This window comes from Camelus ferus, chromosome 5 (assembly GCF_009834535.1).
Source record: "Camelus ferus isolate YT-003-E chromosome 5, BCGSAC_Cfer_1.0, whole genome shotgun sequence".
Lineage (NCBI taxonomy): Eukaryota > Metazoa > Chordata > Mammalia > Artiodactyla > Camelidae > Camelus > Camelus ferus.
The window spans coordinates 27,882,730-27,894,153 of NC_045700.1; the positions used below are offsets into that span (position 1 = coordinate 27,882,730).

Below are 11,424 nucleotides of genomic sequence, written 5' to 3' on the forward strand. Positions count from 1 at the left end.
CTATAGATATTTACTTCTTGTTACAGCCTTTTCTTTTCTCTTTAGAGAAGACGGTATAACATTTCTTTAGGGTTGGTTTAGTATTTAGAACTCTTTTAATTTTTGCCTTTCTGAGAAGTTTTTTATTTCTCCTTCAATTCTCAATGATAACCTTGCTGGGTGGAGCATCCTAAGATTCAGGTTTTCCCCTTTCAGCACTTTGAATGTATCATGCCACTCCCTTCTGGCCTGCAAAGTTTCTGCAGAAAAGTCAGCTGATAGCCTTATGGGGGTTCCTTTGTATATGACTCTGCATTTTTCTCTTGTTGCCTTTAGAAATCTCTCTTTGTCTTTAATTTTTGCCATTTTAGTTATGTCTTGGTGCGGATCTGTTTTGGTTCATCTTGTTTGGGACTCTGTGCTTCCTGTAGCTGGAAGTCTGCTTCCTTCTTCAGGTTCAGGAAGTTTTCAGCCATATTTTCCTCAAATATATTTTCTACCCCTTTCTCTCTTTCTTCTCCTTCTGAAACCCCTATAATGCGGATGTTAGTATTCTTGATGTTGTCCCAGAGGTCTCTTAAACTATCAATTTTTAAAAATTGGTTTTTCCTTTTGCTGTTCTGATTGGGTGATTTCCATTATTTTATCTTCCAGATCACTTATCCATTCTTCTGTATCACCTAGTCTGCTGTTAATTCCTTCTAGTATATCTTTCATTTCAGTTATTGTATTCTCCAGCACTTCCTGGTTCTTTTTTATATTTTATAGTTATTAGTTAAAATTCTCACTGTGTTCATCTATTCTTTTTCCAAGTTCAATTTGCATTTTTATTATTATTACTTTGAACTCTCTATCAGGTAAATTATTTATCCCTGTTTCTTTGGGGTTTTTTTCAGAATTTTTTTTTCCTTGTTCTTGAAACATATTTCTCTGTTTTCTCATTTTGTTTAACTTATTCTATCTCTGCGAAATTAGGTGAAACAGTTACCTGTCCTGGTCTTGAAGGTGTGTCCGTGTGTGGGAGCATACCTTTGTAGTCTGCATGTAGCCAATGGCTTTGGTAGGGGAGCAGGATCTGAAGTGAGCACTGGCTGCACCTTTCCCCAGGGTGTGTTGGCAGCTACCACCTGGGAGGAAGACTGGAGCTGAAGGCACTAGAGCCAGAACCAAGTGCAAGCTAGGGTTTTTTCTTTGGTCAGTGATTAGTTACTGCCCTATGAAGGGTGAGGTTGAAGCCTGAGGAGCTGAAACAGGAGCCCTGAGGGAGCTGAATTTCTCCCAGGTGTGATGGTAGTCTCTGCTTTGGTTGGGGTTATGGCTGGGTCCTGAGGGTTTGGGGCTGCACTTCTGTATTGGTTTCATTTCTTCCCCTGATGTGCATGCCTTAGCTAGAGATTGGGCCAGGGCTTGAGGGGTTGGTGCCACACAACTGAGCAGGTTTTGCCAATGGCTGCCTCTTCTCTGATCAGAGTCAGGGCCAAGGTCTGTGCAGGCTCCATCCCTTCTAAGCGTGTGCACTCTCATTGGCAATGGCAGCCTCCGCCCTAGTGGAGAGCAGTGCCAGAGCAAGAGAAGCTGGAGCAGGAGCCCAGTGCAGGCTGGGGAGTGTGCTGGGGTGATCCTGGCAAGCCAGCCAGAGCCCTGGGCTGTTTCTAATCTGCTGCCTCCTGTCTGTGACTGGGGGTGGTAAACAAGTCTATGTGTGCACTCTTCAAGAGCAGAGTCTTGGTTTCTTACAGCCTTCCAATAAGCCCCTCTTGTTTTTGAACCAGCTAAGGAAGCTAATCTTCCCAGTGTCAGATGCCAGGGCTGGGGTGCCTAATATATAGCTTGAACCCTTTGCTCTCCAAGGAGGATCTAGAAGTCTGTGACATCTCCCCTCTTCTGAGTCCCCCACTAGGGGTGCAGGTCCTGGCCAGATAGCTCTTCTTCTCTTCCTGCAAGACTCCATGTGGATCTTTCTTTATAGCCTTGGTTTTAGGAGAGTCATTCTGCCAGCCTTCAGGTCATTTTCAGCTAGAGTTGCTCTACATATAGTTGTATTTCGGATGTATTTGTGGGGGAAGGTAAGCTCAGTGTCCTCCTACTCCACCACCTTGATCTCTCACGTGTTATATTTTCTTAAATCTGCATACTTTCTCTACGGATTAGGTTTTAGAATCTAAGATTTTTGACATTTAGTTCTCATCGCAATTTGTTCTGTCCTACACGAAGTGAGTTGCTTAAATTCTGAACTAATAGTATAGAGCAGTATGCAATTTCTCATTTCCCTCTTATTTCTCATACACGTTCACAGATGTGTACCTGTTTTTTTAATTAATGAAGATAAGGATAATGTGTGACAATATAGGCACTGAAGTTGGGAAGTGGCAATTAGCTCCATTAATAACTAGAAATGTGATTATATGAATGTCTATTGCTTAATCAAGTAGGTTTTAGAGTGTCCATTAGTAAAAATGTTTATTATTAAATGTCCATGGGGAAGAGAAAATAGAAGAGACTCCACAAGGACGCCCTCTGGACTGGAAGACTGAATTCTGACTGATTACTCATTTCATGAACTCACGGAGCTTTTTCTTCCTCTTCTAAGCTCATTCTCTCCTGACTTGACGAGCTGGGATAAAAACTGGTATGCAGACTTGCCATCTGGGAGAGTCTCTCTTTACCTCCTGATTCTCATGATGTATTCATGTAATTTCATGCCCCACGTCTCTGTATTGATTCTCTCTTCCAAAAGTAGTCATTTCCCCCTCTAATAACTCCTTAAGTTTGTTAAAGGAAAAACATTATACTAATTATCTTAAATTAGCACAAGGTGTTTATGAACATTTTAAATATCTTGTTGAAGAATGAAATCACGAACTCCTAAAATGTTATTTATTCATTGAACAATAATGTTGAATTATTTTTATATTTTAATGGTGATATTATTGCAATGTTTCATAGGCAGGGAAAAATTTTATGACTCTATTCATTACTTTTGAAAACTATTTGTAGTTAGATATCCATCTTCTTCATTATAAAATTATAATTGGTTTCACCAGTTCTCCCTGAAAAGTCATGAAGTATTGCATACAAACCATTGTTATGCCTACTTCATTGGATTATTATAAGGATTAAATGAAATAATGTATATAAAGATTTAACATAATTCTTGGCACATGTAAGATTTTCAATACACACTAGCTATTTTTAAAAAATTTTTGTTATTAAGGTAAAGGTGAGAGAACCAAGATTCTCTGATGGTTTTTCGCTGAAACATTTTACCTTTTTTTAGACATTTAGAACTTTTACATAGTCAATTTTAAACCCATAAGATATTGTAATAAAAATATCTTTTAAAACTTATGTTTATACTTTCATACGAATAAAAATATTTTATACAAATACAAAAGAAATAGTAAGGATAAATCTATATAGCACATTACACAAGGTGTAATATTGTCAAGCAACTAGGCAGTGTGTGATACTGTCGAGATCTTTGCCAAACAGCTCACAAAAGGGGTCCCAGCCCAACCCCAGTTCAGCAGAGTCCTGGGACTGGATTCCTACCCAGTCACCCAGTATCATGCTTAACTCCTCATTGGGAAAATAACTCAGACCGACTCCACAAGAATCCCAGAGCCTCTTAAAACTAGAATGAGTAGATAAATAAAAGATAGTATGTAAATAGATTATATCAACTTGGACAGTGCTCAAAAATAGCAGTAAAAGGGAAAGAGATAAGTTACAGAATGGTCAGCCTATCAGGACACCTTTTGTGTGTATATAGATAGAAAACACATAGAAGACAATACTAGGAACTGTTCATGGATATACCATATAAAATATAAAAACACACTAAAAGCATACACAACACAGTTTGCCTTTGGGGAGGAGAGTGGGGAAGAATGAGACTAGGAATTAATAACAAATGGGAACTTCAGCTTAATTTTTAATTAAAAAAGAATGAAAGGAAGTACGTAATTTACTAACAGTTTTTTCTTGGAAGTGGGTTTGGTAGAGGTTGCTAATTTATTCTATGTACTTTTCTGCATTGTTTATATTTCTAAAAGTAAGTGGGAAAAACATAACAGCTAGAGGCTGGTTTACAGGCCAACAAAAGGTGGTGGGAAGCAACTGGTGCTGCATCGCCCTTTTAATTTAGTTAAAACCAATGTATTTTTCCTTTCAGTTAAACTGACTTAAGTGCACGTATGTTTCCCAAAATATAGAACTGTTATGTTAGCTTTAGACAAATATTTTTTTTAGTAAATATGTGGAGAATCCACGATGTACCTAGCAGTATACCACTCAGATTGTACACAGAAAGTAAATGTATGAATTGTCCAGTCCTGGTGTATGAGGGGGGAAACCTGGGGAGGGCTGTGGTAAACCAAAAGGCCTCATCTGAAAGCATTCCACTAAAGTTCAAATGTTTTTAAACACGATGTGAGCCAATCTAAATGGGAGTGCGAGCCAGATTCTTCCACAACTGCAAATTTCCAATTTCCATGTAGATGCTGGGATAGGACTTAACTCTTGAAAAGCCATGCTAACAGCCTGTTTTGGAAAGGTTTACCTCTGCAGCTTTTCTGGTAATTGTCATGACAAGATAAATGAAACGAATCACCTTTGTACTCAGAATAATGGAGTAATTATTCATATGCATAAAGGAGGAAAAATTAGTTTGTTAGAATGGACTTAAATACAGAGATGGAGAGTGTGGATTTGCCTGATTTTAGTAATTAGTTCAGTGTCTTCCTAGGTGTAATTCTCAATAATGGCAGGCGGTCCATGTGTGTAGCGGTACGGGTAATGTACGCTGAGTGCACAGAAAAGGCCAGACGAGGGATGGACATTCTGAGACTGTCATTCTTTATCTGCTCAAATTGTTGTCATTTTGGTTTGGGGGAAACTGGCTGAGCCTCGGGTGTAGCGAGTTAAGCTGTTTCCCACCTAGAATGAAAGCACCTCAGGACTTCAGCCTTCACTCCCTCAGCTCCTGAAGCCAGGAGCTCCAGAGAGGGCAGAGGGCGCTCCCTAGTGGCCAGAGCCTGCAGTTCAGCCCCTCCACCCTTCCTCTGGCCACACAGCCTGGCTGCCTGAGAGAGAAACAAGCCAGAACAAAAGGCAGTGCAGGGCCGGCTGGAATTGAGAAGGACAAGCAGCATCTACAGGAAAAGAGACCCATGGCCCAGCTTTCCTGCAAAAGCATGACTGTGGAAGAAGTGTATGGAAGGGGAAAGAATCCATTTTCCCCAGTTACGGGTTTACATTTTTCTGTAGTTATGTGACTTTACCATTAGTATTCAGTTGTGAGAATCCCAGTGTTTTGTCATCTGAATTGTGCAAATGTGAATATAAATTGACTTTCTCTCATGGAATTGGTACTTCTGTTTCCTGATTAGGGAATTAAATTGAGATTTTGTTTCTTCAATTTATTAATGTGGTATATTGTCTTCATTAATTCCAGAAGTGGAAAGCTAAATAACCATTTAGAAGCTGCTATTCATGAGGCCATGAGTGAACTGGACAAAATGTCTGGGAATGTAAGTTAATTTATTTTTCCATTATACTGTGTTTCTTTGAAACTAAATTGTATTATACTTTTTGGTAAAGTCTCTTAAATATTGTCAAGCAGCTCACGGAGCAATACTAAATTACTAGGCTCAAAAAAAGACTGATACCAGGAAAGATTAAAAATAACTTAAGAAAAAAAATAACCTAGTAGTATCAACTATGTATTTTTTCTGAGATAAGTAACTTTTTCCCCCTACATTAACATTCTTTTAAAATGTGAGCAGCAAATATTGAAGTTTAAATCACAGCTTTCTGCATGTGACTCTCGGAATAGCAGTGGTCATTATCGTCACCTAAATATTCAGTAATGTAAATTTCACTCTGTCCATAGAACTAAAAGGGAAATTGAACACAAGGTCAAGATCAAGAGTGTATAAATCTCTCATTTCCTTTCTACCATTACTGTTTAAAAAAAGCATTTGGCACAAAATTCTGTTGTTAAATTATTTAACACTGTAACCTCTGGTTTTAAAGAAGTAGAGTTGACATTTTCTTTACATTTGTATCGAATGGGGCATGGAATAGTGTTGAATCTGAGAACTTCAATTATTATTCTCTAAATTACATATTGGCTAATGTAAACGCTCAAAATATAATTTTGGTAGTCTCTTAAAAAATGTGAATTATTGAAAGCTATTCAGCAATGAAAGGTAATTTCTTTTCCTTTTACTTAACACTGTGTTAACAAGGTTGAATCCTAACAAGCCATCCAGTGGCTATTGAATGACAGAGGTAAGTTCTGGATTCATAGAATGTTGGGACTGGTATGGGTTTCAGAGATTTTTGTGATCCAAACCATCATTTCAAAGATGAGCGAATTGAGGCCCAGAGAGATTAAATCTCCTGATAGAATTATAGGAAAAGTCTGGAGCAGGGATTATAAACTCAAGCAACTTCTAGGGCCAGGCAAACGATATCAATAAGTAAAATGAGTCAGGTGTAAGGAAATAGCAATTTGAGTGGATTGAGAAATGCCAGCTCAGATGCACTGGTCAAGGTAGGCTGCGCACCGACTCAGCCTTTTTCTCACTTGGGTCTGGTTCTGGTTGGAGAAAGGCTTGCCCCACACAGCCATTCCAAGGGCCAGGTTCCTTCTCTATCTAGTGACCACCATTCCCTAGGGCCTCAGAGTGCTCCAGTATATCCTTTGCATCCAGCTCAGCAGGTGAGAGAAGAGTGTGTACACAGAGGACTGCCGGAATAGGCTTTACGGGCCAGACCGGGAAGCTCATCACTTCTGCTGACTCTCCCCTGGCCCGACCCAATCATGTGGCCTCCTTAACTCAAGGGGACTAGTCGTTGTCTTCTGCATGGTGCCTGCTCAGGAAGAGAAATGGGTTGGGCAAGCATCTCTCTAGTTTCTGCTTCAGGACACTCGGTCTTTGTGGCCAGCAGGCAGTCAGGAGTGATGGGGACCATGGCATCCTGGGGGTGTGCTGTCTCCAGGAGGAGCTTCCTGCTCCAGCAGACCTGAGCTGTGTGGGCATTCGTGCCAGTGTTGAAAGATCTTCCCATTTTTCGTAAGATGCTGAAAGTCTAGAAGTAAAATTTCTCATTATTTTAGTGTTGACAACTATTTTTTAAAATATGGCTAAATGGAATACCTTTCCAGGCCACATTTAGTCCACAGGTTGCTAATTTGCGGACCTGAATAAAGGCTTCTTTCCTCAATTTTAAAAAGGTTTCAGTTGGCTCTTTATCAGAGACTAGTGGTTTTAAGGAATGTATATGGAGGGGCTAGGAGGATGAGGCAGTTTGAAAAACTCATAGGTGTTATTTTTAAAATACATTTTTTAAAGGTTTCTGTATTTGACCCTGAATAGCAAATGGACTTTGCTGTTACCTAAACATTATCTTTAAAACATACAATTGAGCCAACTTGCAGTGGATCTCGAGAGCTGATTGTGCACATCTCTTCCTAACTTGGAGTTCTGTAGCTTGAAACTGGCCGTGGTGGAAATACTTATACCACAGAAATTGGCATGTGCTACAATGGGCTTGTGTCCCTCCACAGAGAGCTGGTTGTTAAGCATTTGCTACACCCCTGCCCTGGTGCCCTGGGCCCATCCTGCCTTTCCTGGGTCCTGACCTTGCCCCCTCCTATCGGTACCACAACAGTCATGATACAACGTGGGGCACCTGATCACCACCGTGTCCTCTGCCTCTCAAAACCATACCTGCTGTCTGATACCTGGGAATCGAGTTCTGCTACTGCTCCACCTCTGTTCAGTCTGATACACAGACCTAAATGCTGCTAGTTTCCGTGCTGGTATACGAAGACGAGCTGTATGAATTACTCTTCCCAGACTACACAAGCTCAGATTTGCCAACAGGTGGTGGTGCTATTCTGTTTTTCATCCTGATCCTTCTTATAAACAAACCTTCTTGGGCTGAGCTGTGTGTGTGTGTTTATAATCTTTGACCCTTCTTAGCAGTTAAAAAATATGTAAGGTGATGAAGTAAAGAAGGTATGTTTAGTATAGATTTAGCCACTTTTCCAGATGCTAGTGAAATTAATGACCCCGGGATCTCCGGTGAGAAAGGTCTTCTTAAATGTACTGGCAGGGGTAGCAACTGCACCTCCCATGTCTCACAGTTTTTCCAGTTCCTCCTCTGTAGTCCACTGGATGGAAAGTCCACAGAGTTGCTCTGCTTATCAGTTTCCAAGAGTCCTCATCCTCTGTGGTGATTGTGGGCACACTGAGACCTGGGGTCTGGATAAATATTTTAAATGCCTCAGGATAGGATAGCAGGGATTGAAAATGAAAGCCAGAGTCTGTTCCCTACCCTGTTTCTTCATCACAAATCATATGGTGTTTATGATTTCAATCTCTGTTGTTGTTTTTTCACCCCTACCTCTTTATTTCCAGGTTCACCAAATCCCACAGGGAGACAGACAAATGAGACCTCCCAAACCCAAGAGGAGGAAGATCTCCAGATAACAGGGACTACTCCACCAACACGCAGTGTTTCTTAAAGGAATATGCACAGATGTATCTGTATATAAGTATTGATATAGCCACTGTTATGTCAATATTTATACTGTGGCAGATAGATACCACCACAGGGTGCTAAAAGATGATACCGTGATACAATATTTTTTTGATCAGGAAGGATAGTGAATGCTGGAAAACCAATCGGAATCCTGAATGATGAGAGTGATAAGTGGTCAAGAGATTACTGAGAAACTCTTTTTCTATAATACTAAAATTGTGATTATAAGAAATAGTCCAAATGTTTCTGAAGAATTTTCAGTGTTGTATATAGAAAATACAGAATTTCATGGTGATATCAGAAATGTAAATAATGTACAATATTGTCATGTACAAGCGTACCTAATGCACACTTTATCTTTTATTGTACAAAGAAATAGTGTACAAAATTCTTTGGTTTCTATGGAGTACACCTACCAGAGACTACCAGTGTAAAGTGATAAATAAAAATACAACCTAAATGCTTTTCTATGATAATGTAAAAGATGCTGTTTTTGTACTTAACAGCAGAGAAAAGGCATGATAATGTTATTACCTGAATTATGACATACACTGCACACCACTGAGTGTCCATTTATATTGTCTGTTTGGAATGAACCTTGCCTGGAAGTGCTGGACTTGATTTCGGGTGTCTAGGAAATCGAAACCTTGCAGATTTCTAAAGGGATGAGGGCTCACAGGTCTAAATTAAGAATTCAGAAACTGCAACCATTTGTTGCGTATTTTTTTTACCTAAGTTTTAAAGTAGAATAGGTTTTATATAAAAAAAACTTAGATGGGCTATTTTACTCAGTCATTTCTGTAGTTAACATTTGATAGCCACCTGTTGAACTAGGTAGCTTATGCTGGACCACCGTTGAAGCTCAGAGTTGAGTTTTCTTTTTTGCAGACCATCCCTGACAAGATAAAACTTTGTTTCCATACATGGAGGCAAAAGCTCCACTTTGAAACCATTATCAGAGGTAAGGTTGATTATAATTAATTTTTTCTGTAGTAGCAAAAGTAAATACCAATCATCAAAGAAAGTTTTATATCCACTCATCAGTATTACTTAGACCAGAAGTTAAGGTGGCTTACGAAATTATTAGCAATGGTAATTTTTTATCAGTATTATGTAACATATCAGATTTATTTTATTTAAATAATTATTTATACCATTAACAGATTCTTATATATATTAATGTGGCTGAAATGTGCAGGTTAAATCTATTAACCAAATTATTTATGTTATATTAAGTAAGGAAAAAAATGTGAAACAAATGTAGAGAGAAAATACTACATTGCAAGTATACAAACCTTAAACTGTGAGCCATTGTAAAGTACAAGGTTATTAATAAGAAACGTAGCACAATATAATTTTCCGTCTTTTTTCCACAGTTTTTGTGGTGGTGGTATAACCCTAGCTCCCAGGCAGTTGAGCCAAGTTTCAGGCCAACAGCCTGACTTCAATTGATGGATTGTCAAAGGAAGGGATCTGTTATCCCTTTATTCTTAGAACCATCAACCCGGCCTCCAAACCCTTGACCCCTCGGAGAGCACGGCCTCTTCCCCTCGCCTGGGGCTTACTCAGCAGCTTAATGCTTAAGGCCCTCCAGTGGCAGGCTCTGAACCCTCTAATGCCCACCACCTCCCTCTTCTTTTCTCTTGTCCGCAACCCCAAACTCCTCACTCCCGTGATGTAGCAGAGTTCCAGTAACTCAGGAAAAAGGAGACCAAGGTCATTCCTTCATTTGGTTTCTTGGGGCCACAGCACAGAGCACTCCATCTGGGCTCACTTTTGATATCAACGGTTCTTAGTTCTTCCCCCAGGTCTCCTGTGTCTCTCTGTCCTTTTCACTCCCACCCTCACTCCTACCCCCAAGACTGATGGAACGCAACCGGCTACACTGGGCTTCATGGCCTGGAGGCAGGAACCCTTCCTCCAGGGGGTAGGTTGAGTTTGTCTTTCATTTAATGGTGGGACTGCCTGCCTGTTTCTTCACACAGTCACCCCAAGTATTCTTTTGTGTACTTTAGTTGACGTATTTTTGTTGTAAGTTGATGTGGTTGGTATGTTTAAACCATTAGTGTTGTCCTTTTTTTTTTTTTTTCCCAGCAATCTGCTTTTCTACTGTTTTGTCTACAGGGTGGTTTTTATTGACAGATTCCCAGCATATGCGTGTGTTTGTGTACTGGGTGTGTCTGCATATACATGGGTGTGTGTGTGTGTCAGTGTGTAGAATTTTTTTTAGCGTTTGCTTTTTTGTCTTCAGACTGAATTTGTGTCATCCAAGCCTTCTTTCTGATATTTTAAGGTTTGTGCTTCCCCACCCATGAATACTTTACATCAGTAGATCATGTAAAGTATGTTTGTGCCCATGATGTCACTGGCTGTTTATGGCTCGATGTGGGTGCAGGGTGTTGTTTCAGTCCACATGGGTGTTTTCCCCTCTCTTTTGTAGTTATATGGTTTCATGTAAGCAGTTAATGTAAATATTGTTAGCATTACAGGTCATGCAGTGCTGTAACATTTTTTTAAATGTTGCACCTACTTTACAATTAAAAACTTGGTCACTCACACTTGAATTTTGCCCATAGAGCCATTTCTTTCTCTTTGTATTAAAGCCAATTCATTTTTTAAAAGGAAGGCTAGCCCTTCAACATTAGCACATTTTTTATTTCCTAAAATAAACTTATTTTTTTCCCCAACAAATCTGAAGATGGAAACAGAAAGGAAAATTTTGCTCCTTTAAAGAAAGTAATAGTCCCTTTTGGAAAAGGAAATCTGATTTTATTTTTTGCCCTTTAATAGTCTTAGGAAGCACAAGGAGAATAAACTACACCTTTAAGTAGTTTTTAAAGATTATCTCAAATGAATGAGCACTAACTGAGCAGCTCTTGTTTAATTTGT

General features: G+C 39.5%; 1 protein-coding gene across 5 annotated transcripts in view; it reads left to right on the forward strand.

Moving 5' to 3' along the window:
- MBD5 (methyl-CpG binding domain protein 5) overlaps positions 1–11,099 on the forward strand; it is a 121,517-nt gene extending 110,418 nt beyond the window's left edge. For all 5 annotated transcript variants that reach the window (XM_032479410.1, XM_032479411.1, XM_032479409.1 and 2 more), the window contains 2 exons: positions 5,435–5,510; positions 8,412–11,099. In XM_032479410.1, coding sequence (XP_032335301.1) covers positions 5,435–5,510; positions 8,412–8,483 — 148 coding nt within the window. In that variant the 3' untranslated portion in view covers positions 8,484–11,099. The remainder of the gene's footprint in view (positions 1–5,434; positions 5,511–8,411) is intronic.
- The last annotated feature ends 325 nt before the right edge of the window (positions 11,100–11,424 follow it).